The following is a 27,191-nucleotide window of genomic DNA, read 5'->3' on the forward strand; positions in this document are numbered from 1 at the left end:
GATGCACACCTCCAGCACCACGTGTAGTCTGGGTTCTTCTGACGAGAACACCGTGAGCCAGGCAGACGATGGGTTAAAGACCGTCCACCTGGAGTTAACGGAGACCTGTCTGGACATGATGGCTCGATACGTCTTCTCCAACTTCTCAGCGCTGCCCAAGAGGTACGCACGGACCACGGGATATATCCTGCCTTTATTAGTGACCTCGTGGGTCTTCGTCTTCGTTATTCACCCAATCACAACAGGGAAAAGGACACAAGGTCTTCTATGATTATCAACTGCCATAAGCCCTCGAGAACTAAGTGACCTTGTCTTGACCCCTGACCCTTAACCTTTGCCAGGTCTCCTATAGCAGAGTTCCTTCTGGCGGGGGGTCGCAGTATGACCTGGCTGGTGGGTAACAAGCTGATCACCATAACGACCAGCGGTGGGGTCAGGAGTCAGGCCTTACTGGGAATGGACATGGCTGAGAGGCTGGGAGGAGGGGGAGAGATGACCAGGTAACCACACACACACACACACACACACACACACACACACACACACGGTAACCCACACACACACACACGGTAACACACACACACACACACGGTAACCCACACACACACACACGGTAACCCGCACACACACACACACGGTAACCCGCACACACACACACGGTAACCCGCACACACACACACGGTAACCCACACACACACACACACACGGTAACCCACACACACACACACACGGTAACCCGCACACACACACACACGGTAACACACACACACACACACGGTAACACACACACACACACACACGGTAACCCACACACACACACACACGGTAACCCACACACACACACACACGGTAACCCATATATATATACACACACACACACGGTAACCCACATATATATACCCACACACACACACACACACACACACACACACACACACACACACACACACACACACACACACGGTAACCCATATATATACACACACACACACACACACACACACACGGTAACCCATATACACACACACACACGGTAACCCACACCACACACACACACACACACACACACACACACACACACACACACAACACTGTAACCCATACACACACGGTAACACACACACTGTCAGTAATATCCGGTCTCTCTCCTGCCCCCTGTAGGTCAGACCCCTCCCTTCACACCCGTCAGACCAAAGAGGCTCCGGCCAAACTGGAGTCCCAGTCCAGTCAACAGCTCAACAGAGCCTCACGCATCAGAGTACGATCCATGTCAGGTAGGAAGAGGAGGAACCCTCTCTCTCTCTCTCTCTCTATCCTTCTCTCTCTCTACTGTCATCAGAGTACGATCCATGTCAGGTAGGAAGAGGAGGAACCCTCTCTGTCTCTCTCTCTCTCTATCCTTCTCTCTCTCTACTGTCATCAGAGTACGATCCATGTCAGGTAGGAAGAGGAAGAACTCTCTCTATCTAGCTATCTAATCTGTACACTACATGATCTAAAGTATGTGGACACCTGCTCATTGAACATCTCATTATGCTAGTGTATTATGTATGTTTGTAATAGGGTGTTTTTTGTAATAGTGTGTTTGTATTATAAATTGTATTTTAATGTTTAAGGACTCTTGGAAGATTAGTCCAAATGGGGACTAAAAGAGATCCAAATCAAATCAACATCTCATTCCAAAATCGTGGGCAATAATATTGAGTTGGTCCCCCTCCACTCTTCTGGGAAGGATTTCCACTAGATGTTGGAACATTGCTGCAGGGACTTGCTTCCGCTCACCCACGAGCATCAGTGAGGTCAGACACTGATGTTAGGTGATTAGGCCTGGCTCACAGTTGGTGTTCCAATTCGTCCTAAAGGTGTTTGATGGGGTTGAGGTCAGGGCTTTGTGCAGGCCAGTCAAGTTCTTCCACACCAACCTTGACAAACCATTTCTGCATGGATCTCGCTTTGTGCACAGGGGCGTTGTCATGCTGAAACAGGAAAGGGCCTTCCCCAAACTATTACCACAATGTTGGAAGCACAGAATCGTCTAGAATGTCATTGTATGCCGTAGTGTAAAGATTTCCCTTCACTGGAACTAAGGGGCCTAGCCCGGACCATGAAAAACAGCCCCATCCACCAAACTTTACAGTTGGCACTATGCATTGGGGCAGGTAGCGTTTTCCTGGCATCCGCCAAACCCAGATTCGTCCATCGGGACTGCCAGAGGGTGAAGTGTGATTCATCACTCCAGAGAATGTGTTTCCACTGCTCCAGAGTCCAATGGTGGAGAGCTTTACACCACTCCAGCCGACGCTTGGCATTAGACATGGTGATCTTAGGCTTGTGTGCGGCTGCTCTGCCATGGAAAACCATTTCATGATGCTCCCGACGAACAGTTCCTGTGCTGAGTTTGCTTCCAGAGGCAGTTTGGAACTACCACTTCGCGTCTGAGCCGTTGTTGCTCCTTGACGTTTTCACTTCACAATAACAGCACTTACAGTTGACCGGGGCAGCTCTAACAGGGCAGAAATTTGACGAACTGACTTGTTGGAAAGATGGCATCCTATGATTGTGCCACGTAAGTCACTAAGCTTTTCAGTAAGGCCATTCTACTGCCAATGTTTGTCTATGGAGATTGCATGGCTGTGTGAGGAATAATGTTCTGGGGCAACGGCTGTGGCTGAAATAGCTGAATCCACTAATCTGAAGGGGTGTTTCTATCTCTCCTTCATTCCATGTAAGGTAGGGATAGTGATATGTCACTAATTCCTCCTTCTCCCCCCTCAGGTGGCCATGCCCTCCGTGCAGGTCCAGCCCAGAGCCTCAGCCCCCTGGTCTCACCCTCTGAGGGGGGAGAGCTGTGTGGTGTCCCCCTCTCTCCCCCCTCCTCCTCCTCCGGCCCCTGTCTGGATGGCCTGGAGCCCCCCTCTCCTTCCCCCTGTGCCCCCTAAGGACCCCCTCAAAGACAAGCCCAGCCTGGCAGAGTTCCTGCCCGTTCTGACCCAGGGATGGGCCGAGATCTTCATACGCAGACCCTCAGGTAAACACACACACCTGTTGAATAACTTCCTCTTCATCTGTTTACACACGGAAGATACAGACCATTTTAGATTATTTTCTCTTTTCTTCTCTCTTCGTCCTCTGACCTGACTAATTCAAATCACATCAAATGTATTTATAAAGCCCTTCGTACATCAGCTGATATCTCAAAGTGCTGTACAGAAACCCAGCCTAAAACCCCAAACAGCAAGCAATGCAGGTGTAGAAGCACGGTGGCTAGGAAAAACTCCCTAGAAAGGCCAAAACCTAGGAAGAAACCTAGAGAGGAACCAGGCTCTGAGGGGTGGCCAGTCCTCTTCTGGCTGTGCCAGGTGGAGATTATAACAGAACATGGCCAAGATGTTAAAATGTTCATAAATGACCAACATGGTCAAATAATAATAATAATAATCACAGTGGTTGTCGAGGGTGCAAGGTCAGCACGTCCAGGTGGACTGGGGACAGCAAGGAGTCGTCAGGCCAGGTAGTTCTGAGGCATGGTCCTAGGGCTCAGGTCCTCCGAGAGAGAGAAAGAAAGAGAATTAGAGAGAGCATACTTAAATTCACACAGGACACCGGATAGGACAGGAGAAGTACTCCAGATATAACAAACTGACACTAGCCCCCCGACACATAAACTACTGCAGCACAAATACTGGAGGCTGAGACAGGAGGGGTCAGGAGACACTGTGGCCCCATCCGATGATACCCCCGGACAGGGCCAAACAGGAAGGATATAACCCCACCCACTTTGCCAAAGCACAGCCCCCACACCACTAGAGGGATATCTTCAACCACCAACTTACCATCCTGAGACAAGGCCGAGTATAGCCCACAAAGATCTCCGCCACGGCACAACCCAAGGGGGAGCGCCAACCCAGACAGGAAGATCACATCAGTGACTCAACCCACTCAAGTGACGCACCCCTTTGGTTAATTGGTTCATTCCTAAAAGTCTAAGTCATTGGAGGTGGGGGGTGCTAAGCTGACATATGGAATGGTTTTATGATGTCATACTGTGGATCATTTGGCTATTTGATTTAAAAAAAAACGTTAAGACCCCATTTACGTGATAAGACCGATTTTCGCTTAAACTGTTCTGATTTTGATGGGGATTTTGTGATGTGACTCGCCCCACCGGGGCGTCAGTGGACTCCAGGGGGGTAATTGACTTCTCTCCTGTCCAGGTAACACCAGCTGGTTGATGTGTCTGGAGAACCCTCCCAGTCCCTTCTCCTCTGAGCTGGGTAACATGCCTCTCCAGGAGCTGTCCTCTGTCCTCATGGCCATGGAGGGGGTCAAGGAGCCCCCCACTCAGACTGCCAGCGCCCCCGCCAGCACAGCCACGCCCGCCCCGACCCCCGTAGCCCTTAACCCCCCTGGACTCATCCAAGGGGGCAAGCCTGGACTCATCCAGCGCTCTAACACAGGTGAGGAGGGAGAGGGAGAGGGGAGGGGGGTGTAGTGGTGTGTTGTATTATAAGTGTGTGTTGGTTGGGGGGGGACAGTGTGTGTGTTGGTGGGGGGGGACAGTGTGTGTTGGTGGGAGGGGGACAGTGTGTGTTGGTGGGAGGGGACAGTGTGTGTTGGTGGGAGGGGACAGTGTGTGTTGGTGGGGGGGGGACAGTGTGTGTGTTGGTGGGAGGGGACAGTGTGTGTTGGTGGGGTGGGGGGACAGTGTGTGTGTTGGTGGGGAGGGGACAGTGTGTGTTGGTGGGAGGGGACAGTGTGTGTTGGTGGGAGGGGACAGTGTGTGTTGGTGGGAGGGGACAGTGTGTGTTGGTGGGAGGGGACAGTGTGTGTTGGTGGGAGGGGACAGTGTGTGTTGGTGGGAGGGGACAGTGTGTGTTGGTGGGGGGGGACAGTGTGTGTTGGTGGGGGGGGACAGTGTGTGTTGGTGGGGGGGGACAGTGTGTGTTGGTGGGAGGGGACAGTGTGTGTTGGTGGGAGGGGGACAGTGTGTGTTGGTGGGAGGGGACAGTGTGTGTTGGTGGGAGGGGACAGTGTGTGTTGGTGGGAGGGGACAGTGTGTGTTGGTGGGAGGGGACAGTGTGTGTTGGTGGGAGGGGACAGTGTGTGTTGGTGGGAGGGGACAGTGTGTGTTGGTGGGAGGGGACAGTGTGTGTGTTGGATGGTGGGTGTGTGTGTTGATGGTGGGGGGGACAGTGTGTGTTGGTGGGAGGGGGACAGTGTGTGTTGGATAGTGTCCCCAGTGGTGGGGGGGGACAGTGTGTGTTGGTGGGGGGGGGACAGTGTGTGTTGGTGGGGGGGGACAGTGTGTGTTGGTGGGAGGGGGGACAGTGTGTGTTGGTAGTGTGTGTGTGTTGGTGGGAGGGGGACACCACAGTACAGCTCCCCAGTACAGCTCCCCAGTCACTACCCAGTACAGCTCCCCAGCCACCACCCAGTACAGCTCCCCAGTCACCACCCAGTACAGCTCCCCAGTCACCACCCAGTACAGTCACCACCCACAGCTCCCCAGTCACCACCCAGTACAGCTCCCCAGTCACCCCCAGTACAGCTCCCCAGTCACCGCCCAGTACAGCTCCCCAGTACAGCTCCCCAGTCACCCCCAGTACAGCTCCCCAGCACCCCCAGTACAGCTCCCCAGTACAGCTCCCCAGTCACCACCCAGTACAGCACCCCAGTACAGCTCCCCAGTCACCACCCAGTACAGCTCCCCAGTACAGCTCCCAGTCACCACCCAGTACAGCTCCCCAGTACAGCTCCCCAGTCAGCTCCCCAGTACAGCTTCCCAGTCCAGCTCCCCAGTCAGCCACCCAGTACAGCTTCCCAGTCACCACCCAGTCCAGCTCCCCAGTCACCACCCAGTACAGCTCCCCAGTCCAGCTCCCCAGTCACCACCCAGTACAGCTCCCCAGTACAGCTCCCCAGTCACCACCAGGTTGTTGAGAAGGAACTCCTGCTGTACTTCACTGAACATGAATGAACCTCCCTCCAGTCTGCTCTCCTCTCTCTGGTCTCTCCTCTCTCTGCTCTCCTCTCTCTCTTCTACTCTCTCTGGTCTCTCCTCTCTCTGCTCTCCTCTCTCTGGTCTCTCCTCTCTCTGGTCTCTCCTCTCTCTGCTCTGGTCTCCTCTCTCTCTCCTCTCTCTGCTCTCCTCTCTCTCTCTCTCCTCTCTCTGCTCTCTCTACTTGTTCATGAGGGCCAGTCTGAGCTTAGATGCTCCACAGATTCACTAATCTCTATATCATCAGGATCAGTCAAATGTCCGTTCATTTAGTAGCTGGGTGATTTGTAGATCGAATCATAGATGCACCTTGTTCAGGTTGATCCTGGTGAACAAACATTGTTTCTTGTTCCGGTTTGGTAAGATGAAATGGTGCTAGACTTCTCTCACAAACAGATCACACACACATTGCTTGTTCCATCATTGTCTGTCGTGGGTTTCACATATATTTTGTTACTAGTTCCCTATTTTATATATTGTGAATTTCATTTGGTATTTTATCCACTATCTTATTTTTTTGTCATATTTTAATTACTACTGTTTTCCCTCCACTGTAAATTCATTTTATCCTCATCTTTTTTAAAAATTGGTTTATTATTTTCCATTTCCTGTCATGCTAATTTGTGATTGGCTCTGCTGTGTTGAATGGCGACCTGGCTCGTCCAGTGGGCTCTCTCTCCTCTCTGGGTCTGTCCTTCGCCCCGCCCCCAGTTCCGGTTCGGCTCCAACGGAGCATTTCCTGGGCAGGTACAAGCAGCTTGGCCACGCCCCCAACACGAGCCCCACCCCAAACCAGTGGTGGCACTTTAAATGTGAGGATGGGCTCATAGTAACGGAACAGTAACAGAATGAATGAATGGTAAATCAAACCCGTCCATCCATCTATTCCATCCATTACTGTGAGCGCGTCCTCCCCTCACCAGCCTCCTATGCCCCAACATATGTGTGCCCCCCCCCACGTCCCGTGTCATCACGTGTCACTAACATGTCGGGCCACCACTGGAGAGAGATGATGACACAAACAAACTCACGGCCCAATAATTTCAATCGATTAATCAACCCGCCGCCAAGATGAACCAATCCTATGACTGGATTTGTTCATGATAATTTAATGACACTTTTGATGTTTTTCTTTCTAACATGTGACCCCTTGTCCTGTGGCCCTGGAATGTACTTCCTGTCTCCTTTTTCTTTTTACCTCTAACCTCTGACTCTTCACCCCATTACATCGTCATAGAGGTCATGCATGTAACATAGTCAAGACAGACCTCATCCAGGACACAAACTCTTCTTTCTGGCTTCTCTGCTGGCCATTTTGTGTTAGGGATATCATTCTGGTCACCATTTTGTGTTAGGGATATCATTCTGGTCACCATTTTGTGTTAGGGATATCATTCTGGTCACCATTTTGTGTTAGGGATATCATTCTGGTCACCATTTTGTGTTAGGGATATCATTCTGGTCACCATTTTGTGTTAGGGATATCATTCTGGTCACCATTTTGTGTTAGGGATATCATTCTGGTCACCATTTTGTGTTAGGGATATCATTCTGGTCACCATTTTGTGTTAGGGATATCATTCTGGTCACCATTTTGTTTTAGGGATATCATTCTGGTCACCATTTTGTGTTAGGGATATCATTCTGGTGACCATTTGTGTTAGGGATATCATTCTGGTCACCATTTTGTGTTAGGGATATCATTCTGGTCACCATTTTGTGTTAGGGATATCATTCTGGTCACCACACCACCCAATAATGTTATGTTTTGTGAGGTGTCACGGTGCTAAGTGTTCATTGTAATATTCTGTTGCTGTCAGTATCCTAAATGTCCATTGGCTGAGAGGATGAGGTCTGGTCTGGGCTAGTGTGTGTAGAGAAAGTGAACCGACCGACCACACGTGTTTGAAGACGCATCAAATAGATGTTACCAATGATGATGAGCCAATGACTGATATGCTGCTGCCTGCAAGTCTGCTCTTCGATCTGTCTGTGTGTGTGTGTGTGTGTGTGTGTGTGTGTGTGTGTGCGCGCCTGCCTGACTGAGTTACTGATTCTGTTTGATCACTGATCGATACGTGTAATGCTTCTGATTCTGTTTGATCACTGTGTGTGTGTGTGTGTGTGTGTGTTTAGGAGGTGTGTGACCACTTAGTGGTGGTCTGGTATACTACAGGTGGTAGTTTGTAAATTAACATAAGGGTGCAAAGTAGAGGTAGTTTAGTGTGTGTTTGTCTGGGGTTTTATTTCTTGTGTGTTTATTAAATGTGTTCATTAATGATGTTTTTCTGTGTATGCTGTTGCGTTCGTTGCCGTGGGTATCTGTGTATCCCTCGTCCCCTCTCGTCCCCTCTCGTCCCCTCTCGTCCCCTCTCGTCCCCTCTCGTCCCCTCTCCTTTCTGTCGCCCCCTGCTGTAGACTCTGTGGTATCTGTGTGTCCCTCATCCCCTCTCTTTTCCCCTCTCTGTCGCCCCCTGCTGTAGACTCTGTGGTATCTGTGTGTCCCCCTCGTCCCCTCCCCTTTCTGTCACCCCCTGCTGTAGACTCTGTGGTATCTGTGTGTCCCTCATCCCCTCTCTTTTCCCCTCTCTGTCGCCCCCTGCTGTAGACTCTGTGGTATCTGTGTGTCCCTCATCATCCCCTCTCTGTCGCCCCCTGCTGTAGACTCTGTGGTATCTGTGTGTCCCTCGTCCCCTCTAACCCTCTCCTCTCTGTCGCCCCCTGCTGTAGACTCTGTGGTAGTGCTAGAGGGGACAGGGGTCAGGGGCCACGTAGACTACCCCTCTGATTGGCCAGAGGCGGAGAAGTTTGAGGCCATGCCCTCCGAACCCATCTACATCGCTGCTGACAAGTTCATCAAGGCCCTGCCCCCTAGAACACTCAGCAGGGTGAGTAGTACACTCAGCAGGGGGAGTAGTACACTACAGACAGGGGGAGTAGTACACTACAGACAGGGGGAGTAGTACTCTACAGACAGGGGGAGTAGTACTCTACAGAGAGGGGGAGTAGTACTCTACAGACAGACGGGGAGTAGTACACTACAGACAGGGGGAGTAGTACTCTACAGACAGGGGAGTACAGGGAGTAGTACTCTACAGATTTTTTTTGTAGTACAGGGGGAGTAGTACTCTACAGACAGTACAGGGGAGTAGTACTCTACAGACAGGGGGTACAGGGGAGTAGTACTCTACAGACAGGGGAGGGGGAGTAGTACTCTACTCTACAGACAGGGGGAGTAGTACCCTACAGACAGGGGGAGTAGTACTCTACAGAGGGGGAGTAGTACCCTACAGACAGGGGAGACAGGGGGAGTAGTACTCTACAGACAGGGGAGTACAGGGGAGTAGTACTCTACAGACAGGGGAGTAGTACTCTACAGACAGGGGGAGTAGTACTCTACAGACAGGGGAGTAGTACCCTACAGACAGGGGGAGTACAGGGGGAGTAGTACTCTACAGACAGGGGAGTAGTACTCTACAGACAGGGGAGTAGTACTCTACAGACAGGGGGAGTAGTACTCTACAGACAGGGAGTAGTACACTACACAGGGGAGTAGTACTCTACAGACAGGGGGAGTAGTACTCTACAGACAGGGGAGTAGACTCTACAGACAGGGGAGTAGTACTCTACAGACAGGGGGGAGTAGTACACTACAGACACAGGGGAGTAGTACTCTACAGACAGGGGAGTAGTACTCTACAGACAGGGGAGTAGTACTCTACAGACAGGGGAGTACAGGGGAGTAGTACTCTACAGACAGGGGAGTAGTACTCTACAGACAGGGGGGGAGTAGTACTCTACAGACAGGGGAGTAGTACTCTACAGACAGGGGGAGTACAGGGGAGTAGTACTCTACAGACAGGGGAGTACAGGGGAGTAGTACTCTACAGACAGGGGAGAGTAGTCTACAGACAGGGGAGTACAGGGGAGTAGTACTCTACAGACAGGGGGAGTAGTACTCTACAGACAGGGGGTAGTACCCTACAGACAGGGGGAGTAGTACACTACAGACAGGGGGAGTAGTACCCTACAGACAGGGGGAGTAGTACCCTACAGACAGGGGAGAGTACCCTACAGACAGGGGAGTAGTACCCTACAGACAGTACCCTACAGGGGAGTAGTACCCTACAGACAGGGGAGTAGTACTCTACAGACAGGGGGGAGTAGTACTCTACAGACAGGGGAGTAGTACTCTACAGACAGGGGAGTAGTACCCTACAGACAGGGGAGTAGTACCCTACAGACAGGGGAGTAGTACTCTACAGACAGGGGAGTAGTACCCTACAGACAGGGGAGTAGTACTCTACAGACAGGGGGAGTAGTACTCTACAGACAGGGGGTAGTAGTAGTACTCTACAGGGAGTAGTACACTACAGACAGGGGAGTAGTACACTCTACAGGGGAGTAGTACACTCAGCAGGGGAGTAGTACACTACAGACAGGGGAGTACAGGGGAGTAGTACTCTACACACAGGGAGTAGTACTCTACAGACAGGGGAGTAGTACACTACAGACAGGGGGAGTAGTACCCTACAGACAGTACAGGGGAGTAGTACTCTACAGACAGGGGGTAGTACCCTACAGACAGGGGGGGAGTAGTACCCTACAGACAGGGGGAGTACAGGGGGAGTACACTACAGACAGGGGGGGAGTAGTACTCTACAGACAGGGGGAGTAGTACTCTACAGACAGGGGGAGTAGTACACTACAGACAGGGGAGTAGTAGTACTCTACAGACAGGGGGGGACAGGGAGTAGTACTCTACAGACAGGGGAGTAGTACTCTACAGACTACAGGGGGTAGTACTCTACAGACAGGGGAGTAGTACTCTACAGACAGGGGAGTAGTACACTCAGCAGGGGAGTAGTACACTACAGACAGTACAGGGGGAGTAGTACACTCAGGGGGAGTAGTACACTACAGACAGGGGAGTACAGGGGAGGGGAGTACACTACAGACAGGGGGAGTAGTACACTACAGACAGGGGGAGTAGTACACTACAGGGGAGTAGTACACTACAGACAGGGGGAGTAGTACACTACAGACAGGGGAGTAGTACACTACAGACAGGGGGAGTACAGGGGAGTAGTACACTACACTACAGACAGGGGAGTAGTACTCTACAGACAGGGGGGGTAGTACTCTACAGACAGGGGAGTAGTACTCTACAGACAGGGGGAGTACAGGGGAGTAGTACCCTACAGACAGGGGAGTAGTACACTACAGACAGGGGAGTACAGGGGGAGTAGTACACTCAGCAGGGGAGTAGTACACTACAGACAGGGAGTAGTACACTACAGACAGGGGGAGTAGTACTCTACAGACAGGGGAGTAAGGGGAGTAGTACTCTACAGACAGGGGAGTAGTACACTACAGACAGGGGAGTAGTACACTACAGACAGGGGGTACAGGGGAGTAGTACCCTACAGACAGGGGGAGTAGTACCCTACAGACAGGGGGAGTGGGGGAGTAGTACCCTACAGACAGGGGGGAGTACAGGGGAGTAGTACCCTACAGACAGGGGGAGTACAGGGGAGTAGTACTCTACAGACAGGGGAGTAGGGGGAGTAGTACCCTACAGACAGGGGGAGTACAGGGGAGTAGTACCCTACAGACAGGGGAGTAGTACTCTACAGACAGGGGAGTAGTACTCTACAGACAGGGGGAGTAGTACCCTACAGACAGGGGAGGGGGAGTAGTACCCTACAGACAGGGGAGTAGTACCCTACAGAGTACAGGGGAGTAGTACAGACAGGGGAGTAGTACTCTACAGACAGGGGGAGTACAGGGGAGTAGTACTCTACAGACAGGGGGAGTAGTACCCTACAGACAGGGGAGTAGTACCCTACAGACAGGGGAGTAGTACCCTACAGACAGGGGGGGGTAGTACCCTACAGACAGGGGGAGTACAGGGGGAGTAGTACCCTACAGACAGGGGGAGTACAGGGGAGTAGTACCCTACAGACAGGGGAGTACAGGGGAGTAGTACCCTACAGACAGGGGAGTACAGGGGGAGTAGTACCCTACAGACAGGGGAGTAGTACTCTACAGACAGGGGGAGTACAGGGGGAGTAGTACTCTACAGACAGGGGAGTAGTACACTACAGACAGGGGAGTAGTACACTACAGACAGGGGAGTACAGGGGAGTAGTACTCTACAGACAGGGGGAGTACAGGGGAGTAGTACCCTACAGACAGTACAGGGGGAGTAGTACCCTACAGACAGGGGGAGTACAGGGGAGTAGTACACTACAGACAGGGGAGTAGTACTCTACAGACAGGGGAGTACAGGGGAGTAGTACTCTACAGGGGGAGTAGTACACTACAGACAGGGGAGTAGTACACTACAGACAGGGGAGTACAGTACAGGGGAGTAGTACTCTACAGACAGGGGAGTACAGGGGAGTAGTACCCTACAGACAGGGGAGTACAGGGGAGTAGTACCCTACAGACAGGGGGAGTACAGGGGAGTAGTACCCTACAGACAGGGGGAGTACAGGGGAGTAGTACCCTACAGACAGGGGGAGTACAGGGGAGTAGTACCCTACAGACAGGGGAGTAGTACTCTACAGACAGGGGAGTACAGGGGGGTAGTACTCTACAGACAGGGGAGTAGTACACTACAGACAGGGAGTAGTACACTACAGACAGGGGAGTACAGGGGAGTAGTACTCTACAGACAGGGGAGTACAGGGGGAGTAGTACCCTACAGACAGGGGAGTACAGGGGGAGTAGTACCCTACAGACAGGGGGAGTACAGGGGAGTAGTACACTACAGACAGGGGGAGTAGTACTCTACAGACAGGGGAGTACAGGGGTAGTACTCTACAGACAGGGGGTAGTACACTACAGACAGGGGGAGTAGTACACTACAGACAGGGGGAGTACAGGGGAGTACAGGGAGTAGTACTCTACAGACAGGGGAGTACAGGGGAGTAGTACCCTACAGACAGGGGAGTACAGGGGAGTAGTACTCTACAGACAGGGGAGTAGTACACTACAGACAGGGGGAGTAGTACACTACAGACAGGGGAGTACAGGGGGAGTAGTACTCTACAGACAGGGGAGTAGTACTCTACAGACAGGGGAGTAGTACCCTACAGACAGGGGAGTACAGGGGAGTAGTACACTACAGACAGGGGAGTAGTACTCTACAGACAGGGGAGTACAGGGGAGTAGTACTCTACAGACAGGGGAGTAGTACACTACAGACAGGGGAGTAGTACACTACAGACAGGGGGAGTACAGGGGAGTACAGGGGAGTAGTACTCTACAGACAGGGGGAGTACAGGGGGAGTAGTACCCTACAGACAGGGGAGTACAGGGGAGTAGTACTCTACAGACAGGGGAGTAGTACACTACAGACAGGGGAGTAGTACACTACAGACAGGGGGAGTACAGGGGAGTAGTACTCTACAGACAGGGGAGTACAGGGGAGTAGTACTCTACAGACAGGGGGAGTACAGGGGGAGTAGTACTCTACAGACAGAGGGAGTAGTACTCTACAGACAGGGGAGTAGTACTCTACAGACAGGGGAGTAGTACACTACAGACAGACAGGGGGTAGTACTCTACAGACAGGGGAGTAGTACACTACAGACAGGGGGAGTAGTACACTACAGACAGGGGAGTACAGGGGAGTAGTACTCTACAGACAGGGGGAGTAGTACTCTACAGACAGGGGGAGTAGTACTCTACAGACAGGGGAGTAGTACTCTACAGACAGGGGAGTAGTACCCTACAGACAGGGGAGTACAGGGGAGTAGTACTCTACAGACAGGGGGAGTACAGGGGGAGTAGTACCCTACAGACAGGGGAGTACAGGGGAGTAGTACCCTACAGACAGGGGGAGTAGTACCCTACAGACAGGGGGAGTAGTACCCTACAGACAGGGGAGTAGTACCCTACAGGGGGAGTAGTACCCTACAGACAGGGGAGTAGTACCCTACAGACAGGGGGAGTAGTACCCTACAGACAGGGGAGTAGTACCCTACAGACAGGGGGAGTAGTACCCTACAGACAGGGGGAGTAGTACCCTACAGACAGGGGAGTAGTACCCTACAGACAGGGGGAGTAGTACCCTACAGACAGGGGAGTAGTACCCTACAGACAGGGGGAGTAGTACAGGGGAGTAGTACCCTACAGACAGGGGGAGTACAGACAGGGGGAGTAGTACCCTACAGACAGGGGGAGTACAGGGGAGTAGTACTCTACAGACAGGGGAGTACAGGGGAGTAGTACCCTACAGACAGGGGAGTACAGGGGGAGTAGTACCCTACAGACAGGGGGAGTACAGACAGGGGGAGTAGTACCCTACAGACAGGGGAGTAGTACCCTACAGACAGGGGGAGTAGTACCCTACAGACAGGGGGAGTAGTACCCTACAGACAGGGGAGTAGTACCCTACAGACAGGGGAGTAGTACCCTACAGACAGGGGAGTACAGGGGGAGTAGTACCCTACAGACAGGGGGAGTAGTACCCTACAGACAGACAGGGGGAGTAGTACCCTACAGACAGGGGGTAGTACCCTACAGACAGGGGGAGTAGTACCCTACAGACAGGGGAGTAGTACCCTACAGACAGGGGGAGTAGTACCCTACAGACAGGGGAGTACAGGGGGAGTAGTACTCTACAGACAGGGGGAGTAGTACCCTACAGACAGGGGGAGTACAGGGGAGTAGTACCCTACAGACAGGGGGAGTAGTACCCTACAGACAGGGGAGTAGTACCCTACAGACAGGGGGAGTACCCTACAGACAGGGGGAGTAGTACCCTACAGACAGGGGAGTAGTACCCTACAGACAGGGGGAGTAGTACCCTACAGACAGGGGGAGTAGTACCCTACAGACAGGGGGAGTAGTACCCTACAGACAGGGGGAGTAGTACCCTACAGACAGGGGAGTAGTACCCTACAGACAGGGGGAGTAGTACCCTACAGACAGGGGGGGAGTAGTACCCTACAGACAGGGGAGTAGTACCCTACAGGAGTAGTACCCTACAGACAGGGGGAGTAGTACCCTACAGACAGGGGGAGTACAGGGGAGTAGTACCCTACAGACAGGGGGAGTAGTACCCTACAGACAGGGGGAGTAGTACCCTACAGACAGGGGGAGTAGTACCCTACAGACAGGGGGAGTAGTACTCTACAGACAGGGGAGTAGTACCCTACAGACAGGGGGGAGTACAGACAGGGGAGTAGTACCCTACAGACAGACAGGGGGAGTAGTACTCTACAGACAGGGGAGTACAGGGGGAGTAGTACCCTACAGACAGGGGGAGTACAGGGGAGTAGTACCCTACAGACAGGGGGGGAGTAGTACCCTACAGACAGGGGGAGTACAGGGGGAGTAGTACTCTACAGACAGGGGGAGTAGTACCCTACAGACAGGGGGAGTACAGGGGGAGTAGTACTCTACAGACAGGGGGGGGGGAGTAGTACCCTACAGACAGGGGAGTAGTACCCTACAGACAGGGGAGTACAGGGGGAGTAGTACCTACAGACAGGGGGAGTAGTACCCTACAGACAGGGGGAGTACAGGGGAGTACAGGGGAGTAGTACTCTACAGACAGGGGGAGTAGTACTCTACAGACAGGGGGAGTACAGGGGGAGTAGTACCCTACAGACAGGGGAGTACAGGGGGAGTAGTACTCTACAGACAGGGGAGTACAGGGGGAGTAGTACCCTACAGACAGGGGGAGTACAGGGGAGTAGTACTCTACAGACAGGGGGGGGAGTAGTACCCTACAGACAGGGGAGTACAGGGGAGTAGTACCCTACAGACAGGGGAGTACAGGGGGAGTAGTACCCTACAGACAGGGGGAGTACAGGGGAGTAGTACCCTACAGACAGGGGGTAGTACCCTACAGACAGGGGGAGTAGTACCCTACAGACAGGGGGAGTAGTACCCTACAGACAGGGGGAGTAGTACCCTACAGACAGGGGGAGTAGTACCCTACAGACAGGGGGAGTACAGGGGAGTAGTACCCTACAGACAGGGGAGTAGTACCCTACAGACAGGGGGAGTACAGGGGAGTAGTACCCTACAGACAGGGGGAGTAGTACCCTACAGACAGGGGAGTACAGGGGGAGTAATACTCTACAGACAGGGGAGTACAGGGGGAGTAGTACCCTACAGACAGGGGGAGTACAGGGGGAGTAGTACCCTACAGACAGGGGGAGTACAGGGGAGTAGTACCCTACAGACAGGGGGAGTACAGGGGGAGTAGTACCCTACAGCCAATAGATTATGGCAGGTGGTTATTGGGAGACATTGATGTTTTCCATCCGTTCTTCCCCTCAGTCGTCCTCCAGTTCCAGCCAGGAAGATGAGAAGTCCACCCTGGAGGAGGTGAGTGAGGGGTTCATCCCCATCGACCAGCCCCCCCTGGCCCCCTCCACCCCGGGCAGCCAAGGCCCAGAGCTCCCCTTCCAGACCCAGAACCAGCCTGAGACCCAGACCCTCAACAAGTCCAGCTCCTCCCCTGAGCTCCAGACCCTACCAGAGGCCTTCCCCAAGACCACAACAGGACCCGGGGCCGGAGGAGGAGAGGCACCCGGGGTTCGGTCCCCCTCGGAGGGGAAGAGCCAGCCACAACAGCCCCCGGCAGAGAAAGAGATGGAGAAGGTGGAGAGTGGAGGAGGGGTGAACAGACAGAATCAGAGTGGGGATACCACCCCAGTGACAGGGGGGTTGTCTGGGACATCGGGAGGAGGAGGGGTGAACAGACAGAATCAGAGTGGGGATACCACCCCAGTGACAGGGGGGTTGTCTGGGACATCGGGAGGAGGAGGAGGTTCCTCTTCCTCGCAGGGAGCCAGGATGAGGTTGGAGTTCCCAGCGCCCCACCAGCCTGGACCCCTCTCCCCCAGCGGAGGGCACCGTCCCAGGGGTCACACCATCTCAGTGTCGGCCCCCTCCTCCAGGAGAGAGAGGATAGGAGGAGACGCGTACCACACCACCCGGCCCGGACCCACCAACACTGAGAAGACCAGTGGACTCAGTCCCAGGTTAAATAGACACACACACACATACACATACACACACACACATACACACACACACACACACACACACACACACACACACACACACACACATACACACACATACACACACACACACACACACACACACACACACACATACACATACACACACACACACACACACACACACACACACACACACACACACACACACACACACACACACACACACACATACACACACACACACACACACACACACACACACACACACACATACACACACACACACATACACACACACACACACACACACACACACACACACACACACACACACACACACACACATACACACACACACACACACACACACACACACACACACATACACACACACACACACACACACATACACACACACACACACACACACACACACACACACACACACACACACACACACACACACACACACACACACACACACACACACACACACACACACACACACACACACACACATACACACACACACCACACCTGTAGTTTTGTGTTATACACACACACACACACACACATCCTTTCCTAATGCTTTTCTCTCTCCTCTGTCCTGTAGTTTTGTGTTCCTTCAGCTCTACCACTCTCCCTTCTTTGGCAACGAGGCCAACAAGCCTCTCCTGCTGCCCAAGTCTCAGGTGTGTGTGTGTGTGTGTGTGTGAGTGTGTGTGTGTGTGTGTGTGTGTGTGTGTGTGTGTGTGTGTCCTGTGTGTCTGTATGTGTCTGTGTGTGTGTGTGTGTGTGTATGTGTGTGTGTGTGTGTGTGTGTGTGTGTGTGTGTGTGTGTGTGTGTGTGTGTGTGTGTGTGTGTGTCTGTATGTGTGTGTGTGTGTGTGTATGTGTGTGTGTGTGTGTGTGTGTGTGTGTGTGTGTGTGTGCTCTGTAACGTGTGTCTCTCTCCTCCAACTCTCTCTCTCTCTCTCTCCTAGCTGATCGACAGAGCGGTGAAGGTTCTGGACCAGATGCCTCCGTACGATACCCATAAGATTGGAGTGGTGTTTGTCGGAGCTGGACAGGTGAGACAGGTGTCTTTGAAGGGATCCTACCAGATGAATCTACCTCCCCAGAGTCAGGTGAACTTGTGGACACCATCTGTATGGTATCTGTGTGCAGGATGTAGGAGGTTTTGTGAGCCGATGCTAACTAGTGTTAGAGCTAGGACTTCAAACAGACACTGCTTCGTTCTAACAGTCTCCCAGTATCCCTTTAAACCAGGGACGGGCTGCTTTGATGAGCTCATCAGGAGGGGCCACAGGGGCTTGCTGGGGGCGTTTTTTATTACATTTCCTGCAATCCACATATTGCCACGGGGTGGAGAGAGATGTTTGTAATTTTGTGATCAATTTCCTGCAATTCTACACACTTTGCCTCGGGGCTTGGAGAAGATCAATGGGGGCCAATCGGTCTGGAATTCAACCATGATTATTACAGGTTTGGGTAGCCGGCCGCTAGACTAGCTACAGGTTTGGGTAGCCGGCCGCTAGACTAGCTACAGGTTTGGGTAGCCGGCCGCTAGACTAGCTACAGGTTTGGGTAGCCGGCCGCTAGACTAGCTACAGGTTTGGGTAGCCGGCCGCTAGACTAGCTACAGGTTTGGGTAGCCGGCCGCTAGACTAGCTACAGGTTTGGGTAGCCGGCCGCTAGACTAGCTACAGGTTTGGGTAGCCGGCCGCTAGACTAGCTGCATGTTTGGGTAGCCGGCCGCTAGACTAGCTACAGGTTTGGGTAGCCGGCCGCTAGACTAGCTACAGGTTTGGGTAGCCGGCCGCTAGACTAGCTACAGGTTTGATTAGCTGACATTAGACTAACAGGTTTGGGAAACACTGCAGATGACAAACACAGGTTTAGAAATTCCACCCGTGTTTTCTGCTACAGGTTTGGGTAGCCGGGGCTAGACTAGCTACAGGTTTGGGTAAGACCACAAGACTAGCTACAGGTTTGGGTAGCCGGCCGCTAGACTAGCTGCAGGTTTGGGTAGCAAATGAGTCCGAAGACTAGCTAGCAGGTAGTTTGGGTTGACTACGCAAAACTAGCTGCATGTTTGGACTTTCTCCCTAGACTTTCCCTCTCTAGACTAGCCAGGTTTGGGTAGCCCCTAGACTAGCTACAGGTTTGGGTAGCCGGCCGCTAGACTAGCTACAGGTTTGGGTAGCCGGCCGCTAGACTAGCTACAGGTTTGGGTAGCCGGCCGCTAGACTAGCTACAGGTTTGGGTAGCCGGCCGCTAGACTAGCTACAGGTTTTAGCCGGCCGCTAGACTAGCTACATGTTTGGGTAGCCCCGCTAGACTAGCTACAGGTTTGGGTAGCCGGCCGCTAGACTAGCTACAGGTTTGGGTAGCCTCCTCCCCCTAGACTCCCTGCAGGTTTGATTAGCTGACCTTTTGCTAACAAGGGAAACACTGCAGATGCACAAACACATTTAGAAATTCCACCTCGTGTTTTCTGCTGTTTATGTGGGGGGGGGTTGTCCCCTCCCGTCCACACAAGACCACAAGGACTCTAGAAACCCTGTGTGGACCGGAGACGGCATTTAGATTCGAGAGGAAGGTACAAATGAGTCTGAAACTTGTAGAGGTAGTATGGGTTGACTACCAAAACAACCTTTAATGAATGGACTTTCTCCCTACCCTTTCCCTCTCTCCTCCTCCCCCTCTCTCCCTCTCCAGATCTTTCCAGTCTCTCTCCTCCTCTGGCCCTCTCTCCCTCCCCTTTCCCTCTCTTTCTACTTACAGGTGTTACTCCCCCCCTCTCCCCAGGGTTCCCTCTCTCCCTCCCCCTTTCCCTCTCTCTCCTCCCCCCTCTCCCTCCCCCTTTCCCTCTCTCCTCCTCAGCCATCTCTCCCTAGCCCCCCTTTGCCCAACAGAGGGGTCTGTCTCCTACCCCCCTTTCCCTCTCTCCTTCCTCTCCCTTTCCCTCTCTCCTTCCTCCCCCTTTCCCTCTCTACTTCTCTCCATCTCTCCTTCCTAGCCACCCTCTGCCCAACCCCCTTTCACTCTCTCTTTCCTCTCCCTCTCCCTCTCTCCTTCCTGCTCCCTACCCCAGGTATTCAACGAGGTGTCCATCCTGTCCAATGAGTATGGTTCTAACCGCTACGCTGGCTTCCTGACCGGCCTGGGGAAGCTGATCCACCTGAAGGACTGTGATCCAGACCAGATCTTCCTGGGGGGTCTAGACCAGTATGGAGATGACGGGGAGTTTACCTACTGCTGGCACGATGACATCATGCAGGGTGACTGTATTTCTACTTACAGGTGTTACTCTGTACCCCAGGGTTCAGGTGATGCCCAACAGAGGGGTCTGTCTGTACCCCCACTAACCCCCCTCTCCTCCTCTCCTCAGCCATCTTCCACATAGCCACCCTGATGCCCAACAGAGGGGTCTGTCTGTACCCCCACTAACCCCCTCTCCTCTCCTCTCCTCCTCTCCCCCTCTCCTCAGCCATCTTCCACATAGCCACCCTGATGCCCAACAGAGGGGTCAGTCTGTCTGTACCCCCACTAACCCCCTCTCCTCCTCTCCTCAGCCATCTTCCACATAGCCACCCTGATGCCCAACAGAGGGGTCAGTCTGTCTGTACCCCCACTAACCCCCCCCTCTCCTCCTCTCCTCAGCCATCTTCCACATAGCCACCCTGATGCCCAACAGAGACAGTGATAAGGGCTGCTGTACCCCCACTAACCCCCTCTCCTCCTCTCCTCAGCCATCTTCCACATAGCCACCCTGATGCCCAACAGAGAGTGATAAGGGCTGCTGTACCCCCACTAACCCCCCTCTCCTCCTCTCCTCAGCCATCTTCCACATAGCCACCCTGATGCCCAACAGAGACAGTGATAAGGGCTGCTGTACCCCCACTAACCCCCTCTCCTCCTCTCCTCAGCCATCTTCCACATAGCCACCCTGATGCCCAACAGAGACAGTGATAAGGGCTGCTGTACCCCCACTAACCCCCTCTCCTCCTCTCCTCAGCCATCTTCCACATAGCCACCCTGATGCCCAACAGAGACAGTGATAAGGGCTGCTGTACCCCCACTAACCCCCTCTCCTCCTCTCCTCAGCCATCTTCCACATAGCCACCCTGATGCCCAACAGAGACAGTGATAAGGGCTGCTGTACCCCCACTAACCCCTCTCCTCCTCTCCTCAGCCATCTTCCACATAGCCACCCTGATGCCCAACAGAGACAGTGATAAGGGCTGCTGTACCCCCACTAACCCCCTCTCCTCCTCTCCTCAGCCATCTTCCACATAGCCACCCTGATGCCCAACAGAGACAGTGATAAGGGCTGCTGTACCCCCACTAACCCCCTCTCCTCCTCTCCTCAGCCATCTTCCACATAGCCACCCTGATGCCCAACAGAGACAGTGATAAGGGCTGCTGTACCCCCACTAACCCCCCCTCTCCTCCTCTCCTCAGCCATCTTCCACATAGCCACCCTGATGCCCAACAGAGACAGTGATAAGGGCTGCTGTACCCCCACTAACCCCCCTCTCCTCCTCTCCTCAGCCATCTTCCACATAGCCACCCTGATGCCCAACAGAGACAGTGATAAGGGCTGCTGTAACAAGAAGAGACACATTGGAAACGACTTTGTTATGGTGGTTTACAACGACTCGGGAGAGGAGTACAAACTGGGGACCATCAAGGTACACTCTCTCACTCACTCACTCACTCACTCACTCACTCACTCACTCACTCACTCACTCACTCACTCACAGGCAGACAAACACACCCACATTTGTTCTTTGTGTTCATTTTGATTAAATAATGATAACTCTTCTATATTCTTCTCTTTCTCTCTCCTCCCTCTTTCTCTCTTCTTTCTCTCTCCTCCCTCTCCCCCTCATCTCTCTCCTCCCTCCCTCTCGTCTCTCTCCTCCCTCCCTCTCTCTCGTCTATGTCCCAGGGTCAGTTTAACTTTGTTGAGGTGATCATTAAGCCTCTGGACTACGGAAGTAACCTGGTCACCCTGCAGTGCAGGAAAGGTGAGAGGAAGGGGAGGAGAGAGGGGATGAATAACAAGGACTAATATAGAGATGGACAATGAAGCAGGGAGCCAAGGGGGATGTTTTAAATCCTAATTAAGTCTTTGTTGAAGTGAAATGGACAGATTTTTAATTTTTCCTTCTCTTTCCCCATATCTCCCTGTCTCTACTTCCTCACCTCTTTCCCCATATCTCCCTGCCTCTACTTCCTCACCTCTTTCCCCATATCTCCCTGCCTCTACTTCCTCACCTCTTTCCCCATATCTCCCTGCCTCTACTTCCTCACCTCTTTCCCCATATCTCCCTGCCTCTACTTCCTCACCTCTTTCCCCATATCTCTCTCTCCCTCTACTTCACCCTCACCTCTTTCCCCATATCTCTCTCTCCTCTACTTCCTCACCTCTTTCCCCATATCTCTCTCTCTCTACTTCCTCACCTCTTTCCCCATATCTCTCTCTCCCTCTACTTCCTCACCTCTTTCCCCATATCTCTCTCTCCCTCTACTTCCTCACCTCTTTCCCCATATCTCTCTCTCTCTCTACTTCCTCACCTCTTTCCCCATATCTCTCTCTCTCTACTTCCTCACCTCTTTCCCCATATCTCTCTCTCCCTCTACTTCCTCACCTCTTTCCCCATATCTCTCTCTGTCTCTACTTCCTCACCTCTTTCCCCATATCTCTCTGCCTCTACTTCCTCACCTCTTTCCCCATATCTCTCTGCCTCTACTTCCTCACCTCTTTCCCCATATCTCTCTCTCTACTCTACTTCCTCACCTCTTTCCCCATATCTCTCTCTGCCTCTACTTCCTCACCTCTTTCCCCATATCTCTCTGCCTCTACTTCCTCACCTCTTTCCCCATATCTCCCTGCCTCTACTTCCTCACCTCTTTCCCCATATCTCTCTGCCTCTACTTCCTCACCTCTTTCCCCATATCTCTCCCTCTACTTCCTCACCTCTTTCCCCATATCTCTCTGTCTCTACTTCCTCACCTCTTTCCCCATATCTCTCTCTCTACTCCTCACCTCTTTCCCCATATCTCTCTCACCTCTTTCCCCATATCTCTCTGCCTCTACTTCCTCACCTCTTTCCCCATATCTCTCTCTCACCCTCTACTTCCTCACCTCTTTCCCCATATCTCTCTGCCTCTACTTCCTCACCTCTTTCCCCATATCTCTCTGCCTCTACTTCCTCACCTCTTTCCCCATATCTCTCTCTCCCTCTACTTCCTCACCTCTTTCCCCATCTCTCTCTCTCTTCCTCACCTCTTTCCCCATCTCTCTCTCTACTTCCACCTCTTTCCCCATATCTCTCTCTCAGACCAAAACCTCTACTTCCTCACCTCTTTCCCCATCTCTCTCTGCCTCTACTTCCTCACCTCTTTCCCCTCTTTCCCTCACTTCATCACCTCTTTCCCATCTCTACTTCCTCACCTCTTTCCCCATCTCTCTCTCTCCCTCTACTTCCTCACCTCTTTCCCCAGATCTCTCTCTCCCTCTACTTCCTCACCTCTTTCCCCATGCCTCTCTCTCTGGCCTCTACTTCCTCACCTCTTTCCCCATATCTCTCTCTGCCTCTACTTCCTCACCTCTTTCCCCATATCTCTCTCTGTTTCTCTACTTCCTCACCTCTTTCCCCATATCTCTCTCTGTCTCTACTTCCTCACCTCTTTCCCCATATCTCTCTCTGTCTCTACTTCCTCACCTCTTTCCCCATATCTCTCTCTCTCTCTACTTCCTCACCTCTTTCCCCATATCTCTCTCTCTCTCCCTCTACTTCCTCACCTCTTTCCCCATATCTCTCTGCCTCTACTTCCTCACCTCTTTCCCCATCTGTCTCTCTGTCTCCATCCATCAGATCTGGAGGGTCTAGTTGACACCAGTGTAGTGAAGATCGTCTCAGACCAAAACCTTCCATTGCTGGTACGACAGATGGCCCTACACGCTAACGTGAGTCTCTCTCTCTCTCACACACACACACACACACACACACACACACACACACACACACACACACACACACACACACACACACTTGGACATTTAATTAAAGTTCATGCTGTTGATAACTGCATGCTGATTCAGCACACGCTGTCATGACTGTCTGTATGTCTCCCTGTGTGTTTCAGATGGCATCTCTGGTCCACCAGTACAGAGCAAACCCTTCTGATGCCTACGCCTCCAAGTGGCTGGCCAGACTACGACACATCAAGAGACTCCGGACAAGGGTGAGAACACACACACACACAGTCAGTCAGTGGAGAAACCTTTCTTTTGTTTCTCGGTGAGAGTTAGAGCACCTCGGAGAACAAACCTCCGTTGTGGACTGAACAGTCAACATGAAACCTGGAAATGTATTCAATGCAACAACAAAAAACACATGTTTACAGACGTGTTTACAGCACCTGGTGATTACTGTGGTTAGGAGACGTGTTTACAGCACCTGGTGATTACTGTGGTTAGGAGACGTGTTTACAGCACCTGGTGATTACTGTGGTTAGGAGACGTGTTTACAGCACCTGGTGATTACTGTGGTTAGGAGACGTGTTTACAGCACCTGGTGATTACTGTGGTTAGGAGACGCGTTTACAGCACCTGGTGATTACTGTGGTTAGGAGACGCGTTTACAGCACCTGGTGATTACTGTGGTTAGGAGACGTGTTTACAGCACCTGGTGATTACTGTGGTTAGGAGACGTGTTTACAGCACCTGGTGATTACTGCGGTAGGAGGAGACTGGTGATTACTGTGGTTGTTTACAGCACCTGGTGATTACTGTGGTTAGGAGACGTGTTTACAGCACCTGGTGATTACTGTGGTTAGGAGTTTACAGCACCTGGTGATTACTGCGGTTAGGAGACGTGTTTACAGCACCTGGTGATTACTGTGGTTAGGAGACGTGTTTACAGCACCTGGTGATTACTGTGGTTAGGAGACGTGTTTACAGCACCTGGTGATTACTGCGGTTACGTGTTTACAGCACCTGGTGAGAGGAGACGTGTTTACAGCACCTGGTGATTACTGCGGTTAGGAGACGTGTTTACAGCACCTGGTGATTACTGTGGTTAGGAGACGCGTTTGTTTACAGCACCTGGTGATTACTGTGGTTAGGAGACGCGTTTACAGCACCTGGTGATTACTGTGGTTAGGAGACGCGTTTACAGCACCTGGTGATTACTGCGGTTAGGAGACGTGTTTACAGCACCTGGTGATTACTGCGGTTAGGAGACGTGTTTACAGCACCTGGTGATTACTGTGGTTAGGAGACGTGTTTACAGCACCTGGTGATTACTGCGGTTAGGAGACGTGTTTACAGCACCTGGTGATTACTGCGGTTAGGAGACGTGTTTACAGCACCTGGTGATTACTGTGGTTAGGAGACGTGTTTACAGCACCTGGCGATTTACTGCGGTTAGGAGACGCGTGTTGTGTCTCTCTATATATATATATATTGCACAAGGATGGATGTTGTTTTTAAGTGAATTTCAAGGACATTCTAAACTAACTACATTCCCAACATGTTCATATCGCCGAGGTCCTACTGTGAAATCAGCCAATTTCTCAATTCCCCCCCCCACAGGCCCAGGAGGAGATCCAGTCTCGTCCTACCCCCGGTATCTCTCTGACCCAGAGCCACTCCTCCCAGACCAAACAGTCCTCCTACCAGCAGGTCAGCGGAGGAGGCTCCAACACGGACTCCTCCGGACAGAGGAAGAGACTGGTCTCCACCGTGGACGACTTCACCGACTTCGTCTGAGCCTTGAGGACGCCTTCCCAGTGTCAAATGTCTATACTAGTATACTACTGAGGGTCAAATGGCATCCTACTCCCTATATAGTGTGCTACTGTTGACCAGAGTCATATGGACCATGGTCAACAGTAGTGCACTATATAGGGAATAGGGTGCCCTTTCACACATAGTATGCATCCCCAATACATTGGTTTCATACTATGTAGTATGCTAGTATGGATATTGTAACGGAGTGATATTTCTGATACTGTTTCCGGTCCCCCTGCTCAAGGCAGACGTTGCCTCCCTCACCACAGATCTAGGATCAGGTTATCCGAGTGGTTCTAATGTCCACTAGCAGGAGGATAATAAAATACCTGATCCTAGATCTGTGTTTAGTCAGGGACAACATTGACCTGCTTTCGCTCTTTCTCTCTTGATACACACACACACACACACCGGTTGAATAACTTCCTGCTTTCTACCTATATGATTTGACGATTCTCTCCCAGACATTTGTCTTGACAAGCTGATGTGGCTTTTCATCCAACTGCTCCCATGAATTAGTTGTGCTGGTGATGAGATGACCGGTACAGATGGTGCAGCCTAACTAACGCTGCGTCCCTATTGTCTTTCTAATACACTGTGCTTGACCAGGACACGTGGGCTCTGTCTAAAGTAGTGCACTATGTAGAGGGAATAGGGTGCCATTTGGAACGCAGAGAATGACCCCCCCGTGGTTTACACAGCTGACGCACACCCTTTCATCCCTCTCCTCATTTCCTTCTCTCATCCCCTCGCAAAACCACTCAGAAGGAAGTATGGTGAATGAGAAACACGACATTTGAAAGCTGTGTGTGTACAGAATAAACAAAACAAATAGCCAATGAAAGTGTCAGTGTGTTTTTTCCTTCAAATTCTATTTGTATTGTGATGTTGTGGGGGGGGGGTGAAGTGCACTGGGCTAGGGACCAGATTACAGGCTCTCATCTTGCAGAAAACCTTTCTCTCTAAAAAAAAAAAGGATTTATAGCCCTGGTTTTCATGATCTGATCAAGATGAGTTAAATGCAAATCATTTTTATGTTTTTAAACATATTTACAGCTGTTTCAGCCACATACAGAGCATTCTGGAAGTATTCAGACCCCTTGACCTTTTCCACATTTTGTTAAGGTACAGCCTTATTCTAAAATGGATTATATAAATAAAAATCATCATCAATCTATACACAACACAGCCTGTTCCCCAGACCTGAATCCAATTGAGCACATCTGGGACATCATGTCTCGCTCCATCCACCAACGCCACATTGCACAAGACTGTCCAGGAGTTGTAGGGAGGTCATACAGGCACGTGGAGGCCACACACACTACTGAGCCTCATTTTGACTTGTTTTAAGGACATTACATCAAAGTTGGATCAGCCTGTAGTGTGGTTT

The 27,191-nt window shown here is 52.0% G+C and overlaps 1 protein-coding gene across 1 annotated transcript; it reads left to right on the forward strand.

Annotated features, from left to right (window-relative positions):
* LOC112242265 (tuberin) lies at positions 1-26,640 on the forward strand (the record flags this gene model as incomplete). The annotated part of the gene is given in 17 exon segments (XM_042316072.1): positions 1-162; positions 342-500; positions 1,162-1,274; positions 2,776-2,930; positions 2,932-3,028; positions 4,215-4,457; positions 6,665-6,745; positions 8,729-8,886; positions 16,301-17,007; positions 17,606-17,684; positions 17,976-18,062; positions 20,090-20,276; positions 21,550-21,689; positions 21,950-22,028; positions 23,883-23,974; positions 24,154-24,252; positions 25,604-26,640. Coding segments are annotated over 17 exon segments (2,815 nt in total), but the record flags the coding sequence as incomplete, so codon positions are not given.
* Positions 26,641-27,191: the final 551 nt, after the last annotated feature.

Source organism: Oncorhynchus tshawytscha, unplaced genomic scaffold (assembly GCF_018296145.1).
Source record: "Oncorhynchus tshawytscha isolate Ot180627B unplaced genomic scaffold, Otsh_v2.0 Un_contig_8889_pilon_pilon, whole genome shotgun sequence".
NCBI lineage: Eukaryota > Metazoa > Chordata > Actinopteri > Salmoniformes > Salmonidae > Oncorhynchus > Oncorhynchus tshawytscha.